The following is a 25882-nucleotide window of genomic DNA, read 5'->3' on the forward strand; positions in this document are numbered from 1 at the left end:
TGAATGAATCTGGTCATTTGTGGGGATTGTTGTAAAAACCCAACTGGTTCACTAATGTCCTTCAGGGAAGGGAACCTGGCACCACGGTCTGAGTATAAACAAAACCCTGGCTTCTACTGGAGGTGGAAGAGAGAAAGAGAGAGAAGTAGGAGCAGAAGGGGGTGAAGGAGAGGCATTACATATATCTGCAACTCAACCAGAAATTTGACAGAATCTCCCAAACCCTCAACCTTCACCACCTAGAAGGACAAGGGTAGCAGGTGTATGTGAACAACATCACCTCCAAGTTCCCCTCCAAGTCACGCACCGTCCTGACTTGTCTGATATCCAGTACCGGATGAATAGAAATTTCCTCCATTTAATTATTGGGAAGACTTAAGCCGTTGTATTCAGTCCCCACGACAAACTCCACTCCCTAGACACCGACTCCATCCCTCTCCCTGAAAAAGGTCTGAGACTGAGCCAGACTGTCACAACTATGGTGAAATATTTCACCCCAAGATGAGCTTCCAACCACATATCCACATCATCACCAAGACCGCCTATTTCCACCTCAGTAACATCGCCCGACTCCACCCCAGTCTCAGCTCATCTGCTGCTGAAAACCTCATCCATTCCTTTGTTCCCTCTAGACTTAACTATCCTAACACACTCCCGGCCGGCCTCCCACATTCAATCTCCCTGTAATCTTGAGGTCATCCAAACTCTGCTGCCCGTGTGCTTACTCGCACCAAGTCTTGTTCACCCATCACCCCTGTGCTCACCGACCTACAAAGGCTCAGGGTTTATAACAGGAGCTCCGGGAAACTGGTTGGAAAAGTCTAATACACGAAAACACACTATACAAATACAAATTGTTGTTGCTGATTTGGAAATATATCACAGTCCCTTCATCATCATTGGGTGAATAACCTGTAACTCCTTACCGAGCAGCATTGTGGGAGCAGCTTCACCACACGGACTGCAGTGGTTCAAGAAGGCCAAACATCATCTGCTCCACAGGTAACTGGGGATTGGTAATATTTGCTGGTCTTGTTAGTGAAAGGGCTGGGGAGTAGGACTAGCTGACTTGCTGTTGCAGAGAGCCAGCACGGACACAATGATTCTGTGACTCGATTAAAAAGGACCAACACTGGCGGCTGGGGACCAGCTTCGGTAACCAACACCCACCCTGATACAAACCGGCTCCTAATTGGTCCGTCTGTGTTTCTAGACTCGGTTCTGTGAGCAACGCCTGCAATAAAATAATAGCAAAATACTGCAGCTGCTGGAAATCTGAAATAAAAAGAGAAAATGCTGGAAATACTCAGCAGGTCAGGCAATATCTGTGGAGAAAGGAACAGAGTTAACATTTCAGGGTGTGCAGAATGAATTATTGGGAATAAAAATGCTGCAGAATCTGATGGTCAATATAAGCTCAGAAGTGGAAGAGAAATGGACGATAGCACAGGAAAAACAATTCCTGACTATGAAAGAAACTGGGAATATAAAGCTGGTAAGACAGCAGCACATGGTCAGGGAATGGGCAGCAGTGGAAACCTCATTGAGACTCAGTCGGTAGAAGCAGCAGTAAAATACTAAATCGAGCTAAAGTACATCCAGTATTAGAGGCAGAGTATGTTAAAAAAATGGCAGAGAGGTGATCAGGGAGGGCAGAGGTGAAACAGAGCAATAGATGGACATGGATTCAGATCCACGGTAAAGGAGTCACACCAGCCCCAGAGCCATGGAACCTCTCACAGAAAACAAAGCACAACACTAAAAGCTTTAAATTGTAGATGAATGGTTAAGAATTGGCATCTCTGAAACAAGTTCACTGTTTTTAACTTTAAACTCTCCTGCTGGACCCTGCAGCTGGAAAGATATCAGAAACACTGGAGTCAGAGAAAAATCTCCCAGTTGAGGAAATACCCGGGGAGCAGGATGATGTCACTGTGTAATTGTCGATGTGTGATGATGTCACAGTGTAATTGTCGATGTGTGATGATGTCACAGGCTCAAACACAGAACATCTGGGTCTGTGTCAACCAGTGATCACCACACATTATGAAGGATGGGAGGATCCTTGAGAGGGTGCAGAGGAAATTTACCAGAATGGGTCGAGGGATGAGGGATTTTAATTGTAAGGTTGCGTTGGAGAAACTGGGGTTGTTCTCCTTGGAGAAAAGGAGATTCAGGGGAGATTTGATAGAGGTGTACAAAATTATGAAACGTATGTATAGGGTAGTTAAAGAAAAGTTGATCCCAATAGCTGATTGTAAAAGGATTAAGGAACAGAGATTTAAGGTTTTAGGCAAGATCCACAAGGGGGGTGTGAGGACGAGATTTTTTACATAGTGACTGGTAATGACCTGGAACTCAATGCTTACATTCCGTGGCTGATGATATTCCGGTCCTGATGGATCAAGTGACTTTCAGTTTTCTTAAAAATTCATTTACAGGACGTGGGCGTCGCTGGCTGGGCCAACTTTTATTGCCCATTCCTAATTGCTCTTAAGGCAGTGGTGAGCTGCCTTCTTGAGCCACTGCAGTATCTGTGGTGTAGGTACACCCACAGTGCTGTTAGGGAGGGAATTCCGTGATTGTGACCCAGCCACAGTGAAGGAACGGCGATATATTTCCAAATCAGGATGGTGAGTCGCTTGGAGGGGAACTTCAAGGCGGTGGTATTCCCATGTGTCTGCTGCCTTTGTCCTTTTAGATGCTAGAGGTCGTGCGTTTGGAAGGTGCTGACTAAGGAGCCTTGGGAGTTTCTGCAGTGCATCTTGTAGATGGTGCAAACTGCTGTCACTGTTCGTCGGAGGTGGAGGGAGTGAGTGTTTGTGGAAGGGGTGCCAATCAAGCGTGCTGCTTTGTCCTGAGCACTGTCAAGCTTCTTGAATGCTGTGGGAGCTGCACTAATCCAGGCTAGAGCAGATCCTGGCTTGTGCCTAGTAGATGGTGGACAGGTTTTGGGAAGTCAGGAGGTGAGTTACTCGCCACCAGATTCCTAGCCTCTGACCTGCACTTGAAGCCACAGTATTTGTCTAGCTGTTCCAGTTCTATAAATACTGATGCGATGTTTGCTATGAGTTTCTCGTCTCCCTCCTCCTCTAATATCCTGTAAGTGGAGTTTACAAAGTCCATATGATCCTTCTTCATACCTCTGAAGAAGGACTCGAAACGTTAACTCTGTTTCTTTCTCCGCAGATGCTGTCAGACCTGCTGAGCTTTTCCAGCATTTTCTGTTTTTATTTCAAATTAGCAGCATACTAAATATTTTGCTTTTATTTCACAAAATCCATCACTGTCAGTCCAGAGTAGAAATTGAGAAGAGAGAAACATTTCTCCTGCTTTGAGTTTGTGTGTGAATCCTCCCCTTCTCACCCCCTGTAAAAGGAGTTTCCAAAATCCATCCCTGTCCAGGATAGAAATTCACAACATTCTCTCCTCCTGCTATCTGGACCAGGATGACCACGCATGCGCCCTGCTGCACATTGCCCCCTATAAAGATGGCAGCCGTTACCCCGGGCCTGGCGAAGGGGGAAATCCAGACTTTTTCGAACCCTTCTCTGCAACACAAGACCGGTACCTTGTTATTTGGGGTCTGCGGCCTGCACTGTGTCTTCATGAAGCCTCCCTGCCCACTCCGCTGGCTCCATTCCTCCTCACACACCCACTAACTCTGTTAACAAAAACAGAATTACCTGGAAAAACTCAGCAGGTCTGGCAGCATCAGCGGAGAAGAAAAGAGTTGACGTTTCGAGTCCTCATGATCCTTCAACAGAACTGAGTAAAGTTAGGAGAGGGGTGAAATATAAGCTGGTTTAAGGTGGGGGGGAAGAGAAGTTGTGGGGGGGTGGTTGTAGGGACAAGCAAGCAGTGATAGGAGCAGATAATCAAAAGATGTCACAGACAAAAGTACAAAGAGGTGTTGAAGGTGGCGATATTATCTAAGAGAATGTGCTAATTAAGAATGGATGGCAAGACACTCAAGGTACAGCTCTATTGGGGGTGGGGTAGAAAAACTAACAGGGCATTAAAGGTATAGATTTAAAAATAATGGAAGTAGGTGGGAAAAGAAAAATCTATATAAATTATTGGAAAAAACAAAAGGGAGGGGGAAGAAACAGAAATGGGGGTGGGGATGGGGGAGGGAGTTCAAAATCTAAAGTTGTTGAATTCAATATTCAGCCCGGAAGGCTGTAAAGTGCCTAGTCGGAAGATGAGGTGCTGTTCCTCCAGTTTGCATTGGGGTTCACTGGAACAATGCAGCAAGCCAAGGACAGACATGTGGGCAAGAGAGCAGGGTGGAGTGTTAAAATGGCAAGCGACAGGGAGGTCTGGGTCTTTGTGTTTTTATCACTAACTCTCTTGGTTTGCTCCACTCGACATTCTCTCACCCGCTCTGAGCAGCTTCAGTCACAGACCAGTACTGCGCATGCTCATGAAACAGACCACAATGCGCATGTACGTGTAGCTCTCGTAGTGAGGATAGGGCACATTCTGTCCCCCGTTGAATCCTGGGTAGCCCTGCCGCCATTGAATATAATGTAATGGAATAGAAAATTTTGATCCGATGACGATTGGAGCCCACGGCCAATATATAAGATAATTAATTCAACTTATATGACAACCAAAGTGCATGGGTCATCTGCCATAGTTCTGCCCTGGTTAATGAACAGCAGAAGAAACACCTACAGTTAGATCTGAACTCATTGGAGTGTCAGTAGGTAGTGTGAACAAGCGATTTTTCTTCACATTCACCTAACATTTAAACTCCGTCTTGTCAGTAAGCATGTACTAATTCAGCTGGTGAACTATCTTCTCATGATGAGATTTTACCCATAAATTTCCAGCTCACACTGGAATCTCAAACCCTTCTGATAATGGGTTCCAGATCCTCAACCATCTGCAGTCAGGGAAAATCGGGGAATCTGAAATATAAACAGAAAGTACTGGAATTTTCAGTAGACCTGCTGGCATCTGTGGAGGGGAATCATAGCTTTTGTGGAGAGAAAAACATAGTTTACATTTCAGGGCTATGGATTTCTATTAGAACTGCACTGCATCAGTGCACAGACCTGAAAACTTAACTCTGCTTATCAATCGTCAGATGTTCCTAGATGAGCTGAGTGTTTCCAGTATGTTCCACTTCATCTCTGGTTAAAGAAGTTGCTCCTGAATTGCACATTAGATTGATTAGTAATTAACTTGTATTTATTCCCAACCAGCCACAATTGCAACCTCTTCCACTTGTCTATCCTATCAAACCCTTTCATTATCTTTAAGGCCTCTGTCCGGTTATCCCTCACTCTCTATACTAGAGGAAGTCCTTCCAACCTGTTCAATCTTTTAGGGCTGATATAACTTTCCAGTTCTGGCATCATTCCAGTAAATATTTTTTGCATCTTCTCCATTGATTCTCAAACCATTTTATAATATGGAAACAGAGCTAATCTGAGTATCAAAGTCACTATTGCCCCAAATTCCTGTATGTTGGAAGGATCAGTACTGCAGTGGGAGAGAGGACTGTGGTTTCGAACTGTTATCCACTATCCTCTATTTCAGCCATTCTCCCATTCGCTGAAAATAGGATGAGATCAAATGAGCAGACCCAATGAGCCGGTCTGTAACATTCTGAATCATCCACAAAGTTGTCTCTCACCGTTAGAGTGAAGCGGAGGCGGTTTTTATTACAAATCCGCCAATTATACCACTAAGAATACCTGTCAGAGAATGACTAGATTTCAGCACGGGGCCAGTGGAAAACTCAGTTAACATGATTACCAAGCAGTGAGGAGGTGAATTTGCAATTCATGTGCACCTTGTTTGCACATTCTCCAGATTAAAACTTGAATTAAACCTATCGTTCTCCATCTTAAGTATATTCAAGATGGAAAGCCATAAATATTTGGTCACTCAGGGAATCAATGAATTTGGGGTTTGGTGAGAAAGTGCAGTTTGGCTGGAAGATCGTGTAATGGTGGAACGGGCTCAAGGGACCACCTATCTCTGGCTTTCTATCCAGCTCCACCTGCTCCACCCCCTTAAACTGTATACATTTCATCTCATTTCTACTTCCCTTTAGCTCTGAAGAAGGATCACACGGACTCGAAACACTAACCCTGTTTCTCTCCCCACAATAGCTGTCAGACCTGCTGAGTATTTTTCCAGCATTTTCTGTTTTTATCTCAGATTTCCAGCATCCCCAATATGTCGCTTTTATCAAGGGACCATTTTGTCTACCCCTGCTCCTATTTCTTGTGTTCTTATGAACATCACTGGGAATCATTTCCATCCAGCACAGCAGATGCAGCACCCGCCCTTTTACCTCCTCTGTCTCCAAATTACAGGTCCTCATACACTCACCTGGCGACGCAGTGATTTTCTTGTACTTCTTACCATTTATTATTGTCTATTCACTGCTCACAATATGGTCTCCTTTCCACTGTGGAAACTGAATCCCGATTGGGTCACTGCTTGGGAAACATCTCCATTAAGCTTGCGAGTGTGATACTGAGCTTTTGGACAGCTATCGGCTTAATCTGTTGCTCACTTCTACTCGGATCTCTCTGTCCTAGGCCTTCTGCACTGTTCCAATGAAGTTTAATGGAAGTTCGAGGAACAGTAGCTCATCTTTGATTAGACACTTTACAACCTTCCAGAATCAACATTCATTTCAACAGTTTCAGATCATAATCACTGCTCCTATTTTTTCAGACAGTAGGTGCTGGTAATGGTTTTGCTGTTACCATTTACACCTCCTCTGGACCTGTCTTATGTTTCTTCACCTGTCTCATTATCAGCCAATGTTGCCTCGCACCATCATCCCCTTCGCTATTTAATCACTCCAGCCTTCCATTCTATCACAAGACCCTTTGTTCTTTTATCCTCTCCTGTCTCTTTTCCCTGCCCTGTACTTGTTTGTAAACTCTAAATTCTTCCAGTTTGGATACAAGATCACCGACCTGAAACATTCACTCTGTTTCCCTCTTCATAGAAGCTGTTTGACCCGCTGAGAGTTTCCTGCATTTTCTGTTTTGAGGTCGGATTTCCGGCATCTGCAATTTCATACAGCATCTGTGGAGAGAAAAACAGAGTTAACACTTCAACTCTGTATGACTCTTCTTCAGAGCTGAAGAGAAGTAAAGATGTGATGAAATTTATACTGGTTGAGAGGGGTGGAGCAGGTGAAGTTGGATAGGAGGCCAGCGATAGGCGGGGGCAAAGGAGAGATTGACAAATATGTCATGAACAAAAGGATAAAGGGGTGTTAATGGTGGTGATACTGGCTAAAGGAGGTGCTGATGGTGGCATTAAGGTTAGAAAGCAGAATGTGGTATTAGCAGGACAAGGGTAAGCACTCTGGAAAGAGCAACATGAATTAGTGACAGATGGCCCTTGTGGGCATGGGGTGGGGGAGGGGACGCTGGTGGGAAAAATGATTGAAAATAGGATAAAAGGTGGGGATAAAACAATGAATAAAAATGAAAATAAATAACAATTAAAATAAGTGAATAAAAAATAAAAATTAAAATATAAAAATGAATATTGAAAAAATGGACAAACAAGGGGTGAGGATGGAGGAGAGAATTCATGGGCTGATGTTAAGTCCGGAAGGCTGCAAAGTGCCTAGTCGGAAGATGAGGTTCTGTTCCTACAGTTTGCATTGGGCTTCATTGGAACATTGCAGCAGGCCAAGGACGGACATGTGGGCATGAGAGCAGGGTGGTATGTTGAAATGGCAAGCGACAGGAAGGTCTGGGTCATGTTTGCAGACAGACCAAAAGTCTGTGTTTGGTCTCTCAAATGTAGAGGAGGCCGGATTGGGAGCAGCGAATGCAGAAGACCAAATTGAAGGAGGTGCAAATGACGTGCTGCTTCACCTGAAAGGAGTGTTTGGGCCTTTGGACGATGAGGAGGGACAAGATAAAGTGGCAGGTGTTGTATCTTCTGTGATTGCATGGGAAGGTGCCACAGGAGGGGGATGAGGTGTTGGGAGTGATGGTGGAGTGGACCAGGGTATCCTGGAGGGAACGGTCCCGACGGAATGCTGACAGGGGCGGGGGGTGGTGAAGGGAAGATGTGTTTGGTGGTGGCTTCATGCTGGAGTTGGCAGAAATGGCAGAGGACGATCCTTTGAATGTGAAGGCTGGTGGGGTGAAAAGTGAGGACAAGGGGGACCCAATCATGGTTCTGGGAGGGAGAGGAAAGTGTGAGGGCAGAGGCGTGAGAGATGGGTCAGACACGGTTGAGGGCCCTGTCAACCACAGTGGGTGGGAAACCTTGGTTAAGGAAGAAAGAAGACATATCAGGAGCGCCGTTTTGGAAAGTGGCATCATCGGAACAGATGTGAGGGAGGCGCAGGAACTGAGAGAATGGGATGGAGTCCTTATAGGAAGCGGAGTGTGAGGAGCTGCAGTCGAGGTAGCTGTGGGAGTCGGTGGGCTTGTAATGGATATTTTTGGTAGTTTATCACCAGAAATTGAGACAGAGAGGTCAAGGAATGGAAGGGAAGTGCCAGAGATGGACCATGTGAAGGTGATGGAGGGGTAGAATTTTTAAGCAAAATTGATCATTTTTTCCAGGTCCAGATGAGAACATGAAGCGGCACCAAAACAATCATCGATGTACTGAAAAAAGAGCTGTGGGAGACAGCCTGACTAGGACTGGAACAAAGAATGTTCCACATACCCCATTAAGTGACAGGCATACATAACTGGGGACCATGTGTGTACCCGTAGCCACATCTTTTATTTGGAGGAAGTGAGACAAGTTTAAGGAGAAATTGTTCAGCGAGAGAACCAGTTCAGCCAGACAGAGGAGTGTGGTGGTGGATGGGGATTGTTCGGGCCTCTGTTCGAGCAAGAAGTGGAGAACCCTCAGACCATCCCGGTGGGGGATGGAGGTGTAGAGGGATTGGACGTCCATGGTGAAGAGGAGGAAGTTAGGGAGGAGGGAAGTTCGTTGATTCACCAAAATTAATCAATAAATAAATAAATCTCTTCTTGCATGTTATAAAGCTGTTTTTTCTTCCTTCTTACGAGTTTAATATGAGGCTACACTGACTAATGTGGATAATGTTTGGATGGTAAAAATGGGGAACTGTGCTGCATTGACACACACAGACATAAACACCAAGAGTGACAGAGGGGAAGGGTTTGTCTCTAAGGTGAGACAAACACCCAGAAAGCAAGAATGACACTAACCTGGCTCCGTTTTTGTTCCATTTTCGACAGGAAATTTGAAGAATTCTTGAAGATGGGTGGAAATAAGAAAATATAAGAGTTTTGGGGTGATTTCTGTTTCATTTATCTGATAATTAATTCTGCTGGCACTGGGTTAAAATTAGAAATGATGAAGAGTGTAGTTAGCAGAATTGATACCTGCTCAGGGAGACTGCAATGATTTTCACAACCATCGCCTTAACCATTCTGCAACTATTAGAGGCGTTGCTACCTGCGCTGTTGGTTGAGACAGAAATCTCAATAGATTTAACAAAAAGAACACATGGAAAACATTTAAGTTGTTGTAACCCACAGGATCTACAGGTGGGATTAGACTAGGTCATTTTTTTCCTGCCAGCATTGACATGATGGATCGAATGGCCTCCTTCGGCCACATAAAGATTTCGAGTTTTCGTTGTCTCAAAGTTTCAAAATGATCATCCTCACCCGCTCCCCCATGTGTCTGTTGCATGTTTGTTCGATAAAATCTTGGTAAAAGGTAAGGGTGCAGAAGGATTGAGAGTTTTCAGTGGGACAGAAGTGAAATGGGTCAACAGAGAAGCAACACTTTTCCAATCAGAGCATAAATAGATGGCAGATACAGAATGACTCTCCCACCTTTAGCTTCTTCATTAAGATTTCCCTTATGTGCTCATCCCTTTTGTTATTTACTCTCTCATGCCTTCCACCCGATCACAGACCTTCTCTTCTGTTCATTCACCCTTTACCTTTTCTTGTCTGTGAACTTTCGTAAAATCTGTAACACCTGTAACTTCTTTCCAGTTCTGATGAAAGTTCAGCGACCTGAACCATTAACTGTTTCTCGCTCCACCGACTCGGCCTGATCTGCTGAGTATTTCTGGTTGTGGATGAGAGTGACAACTGTATGGTCATTTCCCCTCTGTCCGGAATGTGTGGCACGGATTTCCCGAGTGTGGTGGTCATAATGTTTTCTTGAAATGTGAAATTACCTGGTTTGACCTCAGGTGGAAGATTTGCCCTTCAATTGCTTCCGAATGGAGGTGGCACAGTGATAAAATCAGTGAGAATTAATCCAGAGGCCCAGGCACAAGGCTTCAGATTCCAGCACAGCTTGAGATTTAGTTTTTTTTATTATTTAATGGGATGTGAGTGGAGCTGGCTTGGCCAATATATATCTTGCCCATCCTTAATTTTCCCTTGAGAAGGCGGTGGCGAGTCATCTTCTTGAATCACTGAAGTCCATATGGTGTAGGTACACCCACAGTGCTGTTAGGGAGAGAGTTCCAGGATTATGACCCAGTGAAGTGAAGGAACGGCGATATAGTTCCAAGTCAGTATGGTGTTTGGCTTGGAGGGGAATTTGCAGGTGGTTGTGTTCCCATGCATCCTCTTCCCTTGTCATTCGAGGTGGTAGAAGTTCCAGGTTTGGGGGGTGCTGTTGAATGAGCGTTGGTGAGTTGGCAATTGAATTAGTAAATTTGGAATTGAAAGCTAGTCTCGGTCATGGGGAATTGAAGCTTTCTTCAATTGTCATCAAAACCCATCTGGTTCACTAATATCCTTTAGGGAAGGAAATGTGCCGTCCTTACCCAGCCTGTTGTCCTACATGTAACTCCAGACCCACAGCAACGTAGTTGACTCTTAGCTGCCCTCTGAAATGTCCTAGCAAGTCACTCTGTTCGACGGTAATTAGGGATGGGCAACAACAGCGACACCAACATCACATGAAAGAATATTTTTTAAAATGAGCAATTGACATTTTGTTTAATTTCACGTTGAATAGGGTGACAGAACTGCTGTCTCATTATTTAAAACCTCGATCTTTTACCTATCGAACCAGGTAACGTTAAGTGTGAGAAAATGAGTGTAAGTGAAAGTGTAAGTGACCCAAAATATTGCAGCTGCTGGAAATCCAAACTTAGAACAGAAAATATTGGAAACATTCAGCAGTATCTCTGGAAACGGAAACAGAGTGAATGTTACAGATCATTGAACTTTGATCCAGTTATACAGTTCTGATGAAAGTTTACAGACATGAATTATAAATTATGATTCTGCCTCCACATATATTACCAAATGTGATAAGAATTTCAGAATTATCTGTTTTAATTTCAGATTTACAGCATCTGCAGCATTTTGCTTTTCTTTCAATGTTGAGAGGTGAGAATCTGGAACTCGTAACCAGAATGGTTTGAGATCCATGTGTGAGCTGGAAACCCATGAGTAAAATCCCACTGTGAAGAGGCAACTCACCAGCTGAAAATGGGAAGGCGGTCATTCGGCGTCCCATTTACTGAGACTGCAGCACAGTCACAATGGAGAGAGACCATTCAGATGTTTCACGTGTGAGGAGGGATTTACTCAGTTTCTCAGCTGACACTCCAGCTTTAAAAATTCAAAGGATTTGACCCACATTTGGTGCATTCTGGCAAAACACGGATTCGTATATGGGCGGGCGGGAATCACTTGTTCACATCGTTGCTGAGATTCCAGTGAGTTCACATCTAACTGTAAGGGTTTGCTCTGCTGTTAATTACACCCAGTAAAGAACTGCTGGAGGGTTCGTGCACTTTGGTTGCTGCATCAATTTATTTAATAATTTTATACATTGGCTCTATGCCTCCAATCATAATCGGATCACAGAACGTATTTTTCGGTTGAACAATGTTTAATTTCAATGGCGGTGCTCTTACCCAGCATTCGCGGGAGACAGAATGTGCCCTTTTCTGACTGAATGAGCGATTGCGCAGGCGCACTAACTGTTGTGAATGGAGCATGCGCAGTGCGCACTCGGAAGGCGAATGCGCAGTGTGGGTGCTGCAGCTGCAGGGAGTCGGACATCTGGACCCCACAACCGGACGGAAACGGCCGAGTGTAGGAGGGTAATGGAGGCGGCCGAATGGGTGGGGAGGCTTCATGAACACCCAGTGGAGGCCTCAAAACCTGCATAAGAGCCTATCAGGCCCGCGTTAGCACCGAACGGGCCGCGCCTACAGGTTGGAGGCCCGAGGTAATAAGGGCGGTGGCTGCGACTCCCGCTGAGGTGCCCCGGTTAACGGCCGCCATCTTTATAGGGGCAATGTGCAGCAGGGCGCATGCGCGGTCATCCTGGTCCAGGTAGCAGGAGGAGAGAATGTTGTGCATTTCTATCCTGGACTGACAGGGATGGATTTTGGAAACTCCTTTTCCAGGGGTTTTGAAGGGGAGGATTTATACAAAGTAAGCTCAGACCAAGAGAAATGTTTGTCTCTTCTCAATTTTCTTCTTGGACTGACAGGGATGATTTTTTTAAAAAGGAAAGTAGAAGAACTGCACTTGAAGGCGGGAAACTCAAACCAAACATCAGATCAAAACCTGACAGAGTCACTTGATTCATCAGAGCCTGAAAGTATGTCTGTCTGTGGAAAAAGATTCAAACACCTGTGTGACTGGAAATAGGGGCGAGCAAAGCCATGGAGGGATTTGAAAATAAGGGTGAGAATTTTGAATTGAGTTGCTGTTTAACCGGGAGCCTGTGTCAGTCAGTGAGGACAGGGTGATGGGTGAGTGAATGGGACTCAGTGTAGAGGACAAAGACAGCGGAAATTTAGATAAACTCAAGTTTATCACGGGCTGAATGTGGGAGGCCAACCAGTCAAGTCTTGAGGACTGGATGAGAACTGAGAAACATGAGCTGAGACAGGGCCAAGTCGAATGATGTTACTGCAATGTATTAAGAACAGGAGGGGAATTAATTTAAACCACACTGATTTCTCTCATCTCCAGTCCACAAACAGGTGTTCTTGATTTGCTTCCCCCTTTATAAGCAGTGGCCTATTTCCCAACCCCTCCATTTTGATGTGATCCATTTTCATTAATAACCGCACAGCAAACACAGGATGGGGTGAACTCAAAGGGTTAGTTTATTTACACACACTCAAAACTCGTGTGGGACGGGTGTGGCCCGCAATGTAGCTCCCTTTTGCATTCATACAGTAAAAGAGGGATGGAGAAAAGAAAGATTTACAGGGCAGGAACTGCAATGAAAAATGGTGTTTCACGTTGGTTCCAGAGTCCAGAATGAAAGTCCACTGAGGTATTCCTTCATGAAGGTTGGCAGACTGAAAACTTACGCTGTACAAATCACTTTTCCGGTGGAGTTGACTTCACGCGATGATAACTATGCAGAGATAAATCAGTCTTGTAGGCGACTGCACAGAAGTTCCAGGAGAAAGTGTACATGTGGCCAGGTATTAAATCTGGGCAGAACACCTTTTCTGTTTGCTGCTTGTAGATGTTAAAATGGCAGACTGAGGTTTATCAGTACAGAAAGTGTCTCTTCAGAGATAATGGTTCCAAAATTCTCCAATATTGCCAGACAGCTCCTTTTGTTCAGGTGTCACAGACAGATTCAGCCATTTTAAAAGGTCTTTGTCTGGTTTTTAAAGTGTTAGAAACAGCCATGGGAATATCAATATCTATTTCTAAAAAATATACAATGTGAGGTCCCAGTCCCCTCACAGATGGAAACCCCCTCTTGGAGATGACAAAGATATGTGGTTGGAAGCTCATCTTGGGGTGAAATATTTCACCATGGTTATGAACAGCCTGGTTCAGCCTCAGACAGTTGTCAGGCAGAGGGATGGAGTCGGTGTCTAGGGAGTGGAATTTGTAGTGGGGACTGAAGACAATGGCTTCAGCCTTCACAATATTTAAATGGAGGAAATTTCTGTTCACTCAATACTGGGTGTCAGACAAGTCAGGATGGTGTGTGAGTTGGAGGGAAACTTGGAGGTGATGGTGTTCACATACACCTGCTACCCTGGCCCTTCTAGATGGTGGAGGTTGTGGGTTTGGGAGACTCTTTCTCACTGTTGCTATATAAAATCCCTCTCCTTCACCCCTTCTGCTCCCATCTCTCTCAACCAACCCCCCTTCTCTCCCCCACCGCCCCTGCTCACATAGAGTCCAGAGTCTTGTGTCAGCCCAGACTGGGTGACATTAGGGTGACAGACTGAAGGACATTAATGAACCAGTTGGGTTTTTACGACAATCCAGCAGTTTCCATGGTCACTTTTTCCTCGTGCTGGCCCCAAAAATTACCAGATTCATTCAGCTCAATTTCACAACCTGCCTTTGTGTTTTTGTGGGTTCTCTCTCACTCCCTTTTTCCTGTCTTTAATACATTTTGCAGGGTATTCGAAGGGGAGGATTTGCAGTCAAGAAACTCAAACCAAACATCACATCAGGATCTGACGGGGTAGCCCAGTTTATCGTAACCTGAATATCATTGGACTTTGAACATGGAAGGACAAAGCACCATTCACATTGGGGAGAAACTGTACGCGTGTTCTGTGTGCGGACAAAGCTTCAGTCGATCATCTGGCCTGTCCAGACACAAGCGCAGTCACAGCGGGGAGAAACCGTGGAAGTGTGGGGATTGTGGGAAGGGATTCCATTACCCATCTTATCTGGAAATTCATCGACGCAGTCACACTGGGGAGAGGCCATTCACCTGCTCCCAGTGTGGGAAGGGATTCACTCAGTTATCCAACCAGCTGAAACACCAGAGGGGTCACACTGATGAGAAACCTTTTCAATGCCCAGACTGTGAGAAGTGCTATAAAAGTTCCAGTGAACTCATGTACCATCAACGTGTTCACACTGACGAAAGACCGTTCAGGTGCTCTCACTGCGGGACTGGGTTCAAGCATTCACCTGCCCTCATTAAACACCAGCGCACTCACACTGGGGAGAGACCGTTCACCTGCTCCAAGTGTGGGAAGAGATTCACTCAGTCATCTAGCCTGCTGAGACACCAACAAGTTCACAGTGATGAAAGACCTTTTAAATGTCCAGACTGCGGGAAGTGCTGTAAAAGTTCTGGGAACCTGATGTCCCATCAACGTGTTCACAATGGCAAGAGACTGCTCAGGTGCTCTCAGTGCGGGACTGGGTTCAAGCATTCATCTGACCTCATTAAACACCAGCGCACTCACAGTGGGGAGAGACCAACTCCGAGTGTGGAAAGAGATTCACTCAGTCATCTGACCTGCTGAAACATCAGCGAGTTCACAATGACGAGAGACATTTTAAATGCCCAGATTGCAGGAAGTTCTTTAAGGGTTCCCTGGAACTGACGTGCAATCACCGTGTTCACACTGATGAGAGACCATTCAGATGCTGTCATTGTGGGACTGGATTCAGGTGATCATCTCAACTCACTGTACACCAGTAAATTCAGACTGGGGAGAGACTATTCATCTGACCTAAGTATAGGAAGGGATTCACTCAGAATTCCCAGGTGCTGACACAGCAGTGAGTTCACAAGTAACCACACTGATTGAGTTTTTGCTGTTAATCACATCCAGGACTGAACCATATTCATTGGGGTCTGTTTCTGCTGATGTTAATAAACTCCAGCCTAGTTATAGGGGTTAATATTGTGGATTAAAGTGAAATAAATTTGCTTTGTGTTAAACACATGTTGAATTGAGCCTTTTTAATATCTCTAACACAAATTACATACGAATTAAGATCAAGAGTAGGCCACTCAGCCCCTCGAGCCTGCTCTGCCATTCAATATGATCATGACTGATCTGATTGTAACCTCAACTCCACATTCTCCCCTACCCCAATTAACCTTTCACCCCCTTGCTTATCAAGCATCTATCTAGTTCTGCCTTTAAAATATTCAAAAACTCTCCTTTCACTGCATTTTGGGGAAGAGAGTTCCAAAGATCATGAAACATCCTCTCCACATCCACCCTCACAAGATCCCTTCAGGATCTTATATGTTTCAATCAAGTCACCTCTTACTTTTCTAAACTCCAGCAGATACAAGCCTGACCTTTCCAACATTTCCTCATAAAACAACCCGATCATTCCAGATATTAGTCCAGTGAACCTTCTCTGAACTGCTTCCAAAATGCATTTACATCCTTCCTTAAATAAGGAGACCAATACTGTACACAGTACTCCCAATGTGATCTCACCAATGCCATGTATAACTGAAGTATAATCTCCCTGCTTATATTCAACTCCCCTTACAATAAACAATAACACTCTATTAGCATTTCTAACCACTTGTACCTGCACACTAACATTTTGCAATTCAGGCACTAGGACACCCAGATCCTCGACATCTCAGAGTTCTGCAATCTCTCACCATTTGGATAAGAAGCTTCTTATTCTTCCTACAAAAATGGACCATTTCACATTTCCCCACATTCTCTGCCATTTGCTAGATATTTGCCCACTCACTTTACCCTATCTATATCCCTTTTCAGCCTCCTTATGTCCTCTTCACAACTTGCTTTCCTACCTATCTTTGTGTCATCAGCAAATTTAGCAAACATATCTTTGGTCCCTTCATACACGTCGTTTGTATATATTGTAAAAAGTTGAGGCCCAGCACTGATCCCTGTGACACACCACTCATCACACCCTGCCAGACAGAAAATGGCATATTTATGCCTACTCTTTGTTTCCTGTTAGCTAGCCAATCTAATATACATGCCAATATGTTACTCCCTACACCATGAACTTTTACTTTCTGCAAGAACCTTTGATGTGGCACCTTATCAAATGCATTCTGGAAATCTAAGTACAGAACACATGTATTGAGCCTTTTTAATATCTCTAACACAAATTACATACAAATTAAGATCAAGAGTAGGCCACTCAGCCCCTCGAGTTCCCCATGATATACAGCACATGTTACTTCAAAGAACTGTAGCAAATTGGTTAAACATGATTTGCCTTTAACAAAACCATGATGACTCTGCCTGATTACCTTGAATTTTTCTCAGTGTCCTGCTAAAGCATCATCAAGAATAGAGTCTAACATTTTCCCCATGACAGATTTTAAGCTAACTGGCCTGTAGTTTCCTGCTTCCTGTCCCCCTCCCTTTTTGAGTAAAAGAATTACATTCATTATTTTCCAATCTCATGGAACCTTCTCTGAATCTACAGAATTTTAGAAAATTAAAACCAACTCATCAACTATTTTACTAGCCAATTCTTTTAAAACCCTAGGATGAAGTCTATCGGACCCGGGGACTTGTCAGCCCGCAGCTCCAAACAATTTTATCAGTACCATTTCCCGAGTGATTGTGATTTTCTGCAGGTCCTCCCTCCCTTCCATTTGCTGATTAACAGCTATTTCTGGGTGTTTCTTGTAGCCTAATACTGCAAAAGCACCTGGCTAGAATGTTAAACGGTGACGTCATGCAGCAGCACTTTGGGTCTTAGTTTTGAAGAAATGGAATTCGGCTGTTCTCATTAGGAATGCTGGAGACAGACTGATCAACAATGTCATCATCAAAAGTCACAGCACAAGAACAGGCCCTTCCACCAGTCATTTCTATGTCTAAGCATTTTGCAGGGAGCTTTCTAATTAGTCCTGGTTTCCTTCTCTCCATAACCCTGATTTTCTCCCTCTCAATTGTCCAATTCATTCTTGAAAGCTCTTGAGTTAAGAAAAATAATATTGAAAGGTGAGCAGGAACAGTCTGCTAAATTCTGCAGTGTTTCCTTGATCCAATGACACGAAGAGTTGCACTGGGGATTATTATACCATTTCGAACCAAAAAAAAGTACCTTAGCTTTTGATTTCAATTTAAATTTTTAAATGAAGTTTATTCTGATCAAGCTTCTCCTCATTTTTCTCAGTCGATATGTACAATCTAATTCCCCTTGCTGAACAACCTGTTACAGAGGCTGCTATAGAAAAGAGGGAAAGGTTTGCCACAGCTATACAAAGCCCTGGTTAGATCACACCTGGAGGACTGTGTAAAGTCTGGGAACGGCACCTTATAAAGGATCAATATTTGCTTTGAAAGTTTCAGACGAGCCGCACTGATGAGGTTGGTGAGTTTTGGAAATTGGAAGTTGTACATCCGCAGCTTGTGGCACTATTTCACCTCACTGTTCACTTCATGTTCATGTCCAACACACTCGATGCTGTTATTGGCTAAACAAGTCTTCTGTGTTTGAACTAAACATGCTATTATTCAGCGCTCCCACTCCTGCCACCCGGGTTTGGCCCTCATCAGGGAATGTTGTTTTCTTGTTGCTGTGTGAACTGTCACAATGAACTGAACCTGGAGTCTCTTTCCCCTGGGATCTATAAAACCCATCACTTCTCTTTTTCTTTCATTCTCACTCTTTCATTCCTAGTTTGGGAGGAAGAACGAAGATAGACAGTACAAATTACAGTGTTCGGGGAAAAGATTGGGTAATTTCAGGGACAGGACGAGCAGACGGCCCTCTTTCCCTGCTGTAACCATTCTATGATTTCATACAAATAATATTAATATACTTGCAAGGTCTGTAGTCGTGTTTAAGGTGATGGATTAGAAATCCACTGGGTTCTCCCCACGAAGGCTTGAATCCGACCGACTAAGCTTCTCGTTGTTTCTAACTTTAACCGAGTGCTGACAGAACTAATTATCGTTTTACTAGAGGGACAACCATCCAAACACACACATGTTCTCTTATTTCTGTTCATTTGTCAGCCCTCCCCAAATTTCCAGTCGGAAATGGAACGAAAACTGAGACAAGTTGGTGACATAATTTCATTCTGGTATTTGTCTCTCCTTAGACCTCTTGTCACTTTGTGTGTGTATATATTATATATGTATACATGAATTTATTTATAGGATGTGGGTGTCACTGCCAAGGCTAGCATTTATTGCCCATCCCTAAATGCCCTTGAGAAGGTGGTGGTGAGCTGTCTTCATGAACCGCTTCAGTTCCTGTGGTGTAGACCCACAGTCTGTTGGGGTGGAGGGAGCACCAGGATTTTGATCCAGTGACAGAGAAGGAACAACGATATATTTCCAAGTCAAGATGGTGAGTGGCTTGGAAGGGAACTTCCAGGTGGTGGTGTTCTCATGTATCTGCTGCCTTTGTCCGTCCAGATGGTAGTCATCATGGGTTTGGAAGGTGCTGCTAAGGAGTCTTGCTGAGTTTCTTCAGTGCATCTTGTAGATGGTACATACTGATGCCACTGTTCGTCGGTGGTAGGGGGAGTGAATGTTTGTGGAAGAGGTGCCAATCAAGCTGGCTGCTTTGTCCTAAATGGTGTCAAGCTTCTTGAGTGTTGTTGGAGCTGCACTCATCCAGGCAAGTGGGGAGTACTCCATCACATTCCTGATTTGTACTTTGTAGATGGTGGACAGACTTTGCGGAGTCAGGAGGTGAGTACTCATTGCAGGATTGCTAGTCTCTGACCAGCTCTTGTAGCCACAATATTTGTATGGCTAGTCCAGTTCAGTTTCTGGTCAATGGTAACCCCAAGAATGTTGATAGTACAGGATTTAGCGATGGTAATGCCATTGAATGTCAAGGGACGATGGTTAGATTCTCTCTTGTTGGAATTTGTCATTGTCTGGCACTTGAGTGGCACGAATGTTATTTGCCACTTGTCAGCCCAAGACTGGATATTGTCCATGGCTTGCTGCATTTGGACATGGACTGCTTCAGTATCTGAGCAGTCACCAATGGTACTGACCATTGTGCAATCGTCAGCGAACATCCCTACTTCTGACCTTATGATGAAGCAGCTGAATATGGTGGGGCCTAGGATACTACCCTGAGGAACCCCTGCAGTGATGTCATGGAACTGAGATGATTGACCTCCAACAACCACAATCATCTTCCTTTGTGCGCAGTATGACTCCAACCAGCGGAGAGTTTCCCCCCAATTCCCATTGATTCCAGTTTTGCCAGGGCTCCTTGATGCCATACTTGATCAAATGCTGCCTTGATGTTAAGGGTCGTCACTCTCACCTCACCTCAGGAGTTCAGCTCTTTTGTCCATGTTTGAATCAAGGCTGTAATGATGTCAGGAGCTGAGTGGCCCTGGCGGAACCCAACTGGGAATCAATGAGCAGGTTATTGCTAAGCAATTGTCACTTGATAGCACTGTTGATGACCCCTTTCATCACTTTACTGATGATCGAGAGTAAACTGATGGGATGGTAATTGGCCTGGTTGGACTGACCCTGCTTTTGTGTGCAGGACATAGCTGGGCAATTTTCCACATTGATGGGTAGATGCCTGTGTTGTAGCTGTACTGGAGCAGCTTGGCTAGGGGCACAGCATGGAGCACAAATCTTCAGTACAATTGCAGAACATTGTCAGGGCCCACAGCCTTTGCAGTATCTAGTGCCTTCAATCGATTCTCGATATCACGTGGAGTGAATCGAATTGGCTGAAGACTGGCATCTGTGATCCTGGGGACCACTGGAGGAGGCTGAGATGGATCATTGACTAGGTATTTCTGGCTGATTATTGCTGATGCTTCATGCTGATGTGCTGGGCTCCTCCATTATTGAGGATGGGGATTGTGGAGCCTCCTGGTCCACTGCAGCCCCAAGAACACAATCAGCTATAGATCCAGAATATTAAACTTCAGCCCAGTTACAGGGATTATTAACATCAGCAGAAACAAACCCCAACTATCAGAATGAACAGGGTTTAGTCCTAGGTGTGATTAACAGCAGCAATAACAGCAGAATCCAACCCCTACAGTCACCTATGAACTCGCTGGTGTCTCTGCAGTTGGGATGAGTGAGTGAATTTTTTCCCACACTCAGAGCAGGTGAATGGTCTCTCCCCAGTGTGAACTCGCTGGTGTGCTTTGAACTGGGCTGAAGACCTGAATCTCGATCCACAGGAAGTACAGCTGAACGGCCTCTCCTCAGTGTGAATTCGCTGGTGCTTCAGCAGTGCAGAGGACGCAGTGAATCCTTTGCCACATACAGGACAGGTGAACGGTCTCTCCCCAGTGTGAATCCGCTGGTGTATCAGCAGGTCAGATGACTGAGTGCATCCCTTCCCACACTCGGAGCAAGTGAATAGCCTCTCCCCAGTGTGAACTCGTTGATGTCTCCACAGGTCGGATGACTGAGTGAATCCCTTCCCACACTCGGAGCAGGTGAACGGTGTCTCTCCAGTGTGAATTCGCTGGTGCGTTTGCAGGTGGGATGACCTAGTGAATCTCTTCCTACACTCGGAGCAGGTGAACGGCCTCTCTCCAGTGTGACAAAGCTGGTGCATAAGCAGGCTGGATAACTGACTGAATCCCTTCCCACACTCGGAGCAGGTGAACGGCCTCTCCCCACTGTGCACTCGCTGGTGTCTTAGCAAGTCAAATGACTGAGTGAATCCCTTCCCACACTCAGAGCAGGTGAATGGTCTCTCTCCAGTGTGAATACGCTGGTGTGCTCGCAGGTTGGCTGACTGAGTGAAACCCTTACCACACTCGGAGCAGGTGAACGGCCTCTCCCCAGTGTGACTGCGCTGATGCTTTTGTAGCTGAGATGGGTAATTGAATCCATTCCCACATTCCTCACATTTCCACGGTTTCTCCATGGTGCTGGTATCCCTGTGTCTCTCCAGATTGGATGGTCAGTTGAAGCCTCGTCCACACAGAGAACACGTGTACAGTTTCTCCCCACTGTGAATGGTGCAATGTTATTTCAGGCTGTGTAACTGGTTAAAGCTCTTTCCACAGTCAGTTCACTGGAACACTCTCACTCGGGTGTGTGTGTGTCTCGGTGCTTTCCCACTCACACTGATGTTTGAAATCTTTTCCCACAGACAGAACTGAAAAACATTTCTCCTTCCATAGTCAAAGGCCGATGATATTCAGGTCCTGATGAATTGAGTGACTCTGTCAGATCTTGGTGTGATGTTTGGTTTGAGTTTCCCGTCTGCAAATCCTCCCCTTCCAGTACCCTGTAAAAGGAGTTTACAAAAGTCATCACTGTCGGTACAGGATAGAAATTCAGAACACACAATTCTAGTTTTTGTGGAACATTTCTTCCTCTCTTGTTCCCACAAAGCTGCAAATCCCCATCCCACACACTCTCCCTCCTCTTCCGTATATTTTTAACAAATTTGTACAACTGGATAACAATATGTTTGATCATTCACTTGTCATTATTCGTGAGAGATCATTAATCTGAAACACCCTGACCGAGCATACAGAATAGCAGATGTTAACCTTGTGTCCAAAACTCACTGTGTGGAGATTTAATGAGTGATTATGAAGGTGGTTTCTCCAAACCTCCCAGGGTTTCCTTCCTTCCTTCTCTCACTCTCTCTGTTACTCCGAAAGCGACAGAGATCGCGCATGCGCCCCTCACTACATTGCCCCTATAAAGATGGCGGCCACGCATGCGCCCCTCACTACATTGACCCTATAAAGATGGCGGCCGTTAACTCGGGCCTTTCTCACACAAATCCGAGGAAACGCGGGACTGATGGCTCCTTATTGAGGGTTTGGGGCCATCACCGTGAGTTTATGAAGTTTCCAAACTCACCCGCCGGCCCTATGTCTATTCACGGGTTTATTTTCGGCACTGGATCCGCACTCGCTCTTTTTGAATCCGCTCGTTCGTGCTCCCTCCCTGTCTGTCTCCACGGGCTGCGCATGCTCCAACTCACACTGATTGTGGGCAGCTCCGGACCAATAGAAAGAGGGGGCGGAGCTGGAGGACTGAGTGGGAGCCGCTGGTCCTCCAGCCAATCGGAATGAATGAGGGGCGGAGCCGGGCGGGAGTGGAGCAACCGCAGTGCGGGATCAGGATGAAGGTGGTCGGGTTGAAAGTCCAGCGAGAGTCTGAGAAAGGGGCGAGTGCAGGAGAGGAATGGAGCCGGAGGCTGGACTGGGAAAGGTTCACAAACTCCCGGTGTCGAACTCCAAACCCGGATTAGAAACTCCCGGAGCCCAGTTTACACAGAGTGTTTGGAAACTCCTTTTACAGGGGGTTAGAAGGGGAGGATTTACACACAGCAAACTCAAACCCAGAGAAATGTTCGTCTCACCTCAATTTCTGTCCCAGACTGACCTGAAACACAGTGAATTCACACTGGGGAGAGGCCATTCAGTTGCTCAGTGTGGTAAGAGGTTCAGCACATCATCCCACCTGCTGGGACACCATTCACAATGGCGAGAGACCTTTTGAAGGACCAGGATGTGAGAAGTGCTTTAAAAGGTGTGGGGAACTTAGCGGGGAGGTTTGCTAGAGCTGTTGGTGGGGTATAAACTAATTTGGCACCAGGGTGGGATACCGAGTTGAGGTATAATAGGAGGTTTTTGTACAGATAGGTATATAAGAAAAAAACAAGTCAGTCTGGAAGGTAGAGTGTACATCGTCAAGTTAAGGAACAAGGGAACACAGCAATACTGGATGGCATTTATTTTAATGCAAGGAGTGTTGCAAGTAAGGCAGATGAGTTGAGGATGTTGATTAACTCATGGGGATATGATATCATTGCTATCACAGAGACATGGTCAAGGGAGGGGCAGGACTGGCAGCTCAATATTCAGAGGTATAGAATCTTCAGGCGAAAGAGGAGGGGGTGCAGGTGGGGGTTTTAAAAAAATGGTGGTGTCACAATATTGATCAAGGAATCAATTACTGCAGTAAGGGGGGATGGTATCTTAGAAGGTTTCTTAAATGAGGCCATGTGGGTAGAACTTAAAAACAATAAGTGGGCAATAACATTATTGAGAGTCTACTATAGGCCCCCAAACAGTCAGGGAGAGATAGAAGGCCAGATATGTAGGCAAATCTCAGAGAAGTGTAAAAATAATAGGGTACTAATAGTAGGGGATTTCAACTTCCCCAATATTAACTGGGATAGACAAAGTGTGAAAGGCTTAGAGGGGGCTGAATTGTTAAAATGTATCCAGCAGAGCTTTTTAAGCCAGCACATAGAAAGTCCTACAAGAGAGGGGGCGGTGCTGGGCCTACTTTTAGGGAACAAAGCTGGGCAAGTGGTAGAAGTGTCAGTCGGGGAGCATTTCAGTGATAGTGACCATAACTCAGTTCGATTTAAGGTAGTCATGAAAAAGGACAAAGATAGACCCGAAATAAAGGTTCTGAATTGGGGGAAGGCCAATTTTAATATGATAAGACAGGATCTGGCCAAAGTGGATTGGGAGCAGCTACTTGTAATAAAATCTACATCAGAGCAGTAGGAGTCATTCAAAAGGGAAATAGAGAGAGTGCAGGGCCAACATGTTTCTGTAAAGGTGAAAGGTGAGACCAACAAGTTCAGATAAACCTGGATGTTGAGGAATTTAGAGGATTAGATAAGGAAAAAAAAAGGAAGCTTATGGTAGATACAGAGGGCTCAAAACAGCAGGAGCCCTTGAGGAGTATAGAAAGTGCAGGAGGCTGCTTAAAAAAAAAGGAATTAGGAGAGCAAAGAGGGGGCATGAAAAATACCGCTGGGTAAAATAAGTTAAAATCCAAAGGCATTTTGTAAGTATATTCGGGACAAGAGGATAACCAGGGGAAAACGTAGGTCCCATAAGGGACCAAAGTGGCAATCTGTGTGAGGAGCTGGAAGATGTAGGTGAGGTTTTAAATGAGTACTTTGCATCTGTATTAACTATACAGAAGGACGATGTAGATATAGAAATCAGGGAGGGGGACTGTGATATACTTGAACAACTTAGCATTGAGAGGGAGGAGGTATTTATTGGGCCTTAAAAGTGGATTAATCCCTAAGCCCAGATGAGATGTATCCCAGGTGCTGTGGGAGGCAAGGGAGGAGATTGCAGGGGCCCTGACATTAATTTTCAAATCCTCTCTGGCCAGAGGAGAGGTGCCAGAGGACTGGAGGACAGCTAATGTGGTATCATTATTCAAGAAGGGTGGTAGGGATAAACCAGGGAACTATCAGCCAGTGAGTCTAACATCAGTCGTAGGGAAACCTTTGGAAAACATTCTGAGGGAAAGAATTAATCCCCACTTGGAGAGGCAAGAATTAATCAAGGATAGCATGGCTTTGTCAGGGAGAGATCATGTTTAATAAATTTGAATTTTTCGAGGAGGTGACTTGGTGTGTAGATGAGGGTAGTTCAATTGCTGTAGTTTACATGGACTTCTGTAAGGATTTTGACAAGGTCTCGCATGGGAGACAGGTCAAGAAGTTAAGAGTCCATGGAATCCAGGGCAATTTGGAAAATTGGATCCAATATTGGCTCAGTGTCAGGAGGCAGAGGGTAATGGTCAAAGGCGGTTTTTGTGACTGGAAGTCTGTGTCCAGTGGTGTAGTGCAGGGTTCGGTGTTGGGTCTCTTGCTGTTTGTAGTGTATATTAATGATCTAGACATGAATGTAGGAGATATGATCATTAAGTTCACAGATGGCACAAAAATTGGTGGTGGTAAATAGCGAGGAGGAAAACCTTAGACTACAGGACGATATAGATGGGCTGGTCAGATAGGCAGAACAGTGGCAAATGGAATTTAATCCCAAAAAGTATGAGATGATGTGTTTTGGGAGGACTAACAAGGCAAGCGAATACACAATGAATGGTAGGACCCTAGGAACTACAGAGGATCAGAGGGACCTTGGTGTGCATGTCCATAGACCCTTGAAGGCAGCAGGACAGGTAGATAAGGTGATTAAGTAGGCAAATGGGATACTTGCCTTTATTAACCGAGGCATTGAATAAAAGAGTAGGGAGGTTATGATGCAGCTTTATAATACGTTAGTTCGGCCACATTTGGAATACTGTGCAGTTCTGGTCGCCACACTATAAGAAGGATGTGATTGCACTGGAGGGGGTACAGAGGAGATTCACCAGGATGTTGTCTGGGCTGTAGAGTTTCAGTTGTGAAGAGAGACTCGATAGGCTGGGGTTGTTTTCCTTACAGTAGAGAAGACTGAGGAGGGTTCCTGA

General features: G+C 45.0%; 2 protein-coding genes across 3 annotated transcripts in view; one reads left to right on the forward strand and one right to left on the reverse strand.

The window, feature by feature from the left end:
* LOC144697491 (uncharacterized) overlaps window positions 1–25882 on the reverse strand; it is a 1380819-nt gene that overhangs the window by 1227253 nt on the left and 127684 nt on the right. The window lies entirely within an intron of this gene.
* On the forward strand, window positions 11993–15648 carry LOC144697512 (uncharacterized). 2 transcript variants are annotated; one of them, XM_078569534.1, is made up of 2 exons: window positions 11993–12201; window positions 14365–15648. In XM_078569534.1, exon 2 carries the CDS (start codon window positions 14474–14476, stop codon window positions 15227–15229), a length of 756 nt encoding a protein of 251 aa, XP_078425660.1. In that variant the 5' UTR covers window positions 11993–12201; window positions 14365–14473; the 3' UTR covers window positions 15230–15648. The 2 variants fall into 2 exon arrangements, with proteins under 2 accessions (XP_078425660.1, XP_078425659.1); XM_078569533.1 differs by lacking the exon at window positions 11993–12201 and adding an exon at window positions 12493–12665 and having other exon boundaries at window positions 14365–15642.

Source organism: Cetorhinus maximus, chromosome 23 (genome assembly GCF_964194155.1).
Source record: "Cetorhinus maximus chromosome 23, sCetMax3.hap1.1, whole genome shotgun sequence".
NCBI lineage: Eukaryota > Metazoa > Chordata > Chondrichthyes > Lamniformes > Cetorhinidae > Cetorhinus > Cetorhinus maximus.

What these genes read in the sequence shown, in the direction of transcription:
- LOC144697512 (XM_078569534.1), top strand. Translation starts at nt 14,474, where the DNA reads ATGGAAGGACAAAGCACCATTCACATTGGGGAGAAACTGTACGCGTGT.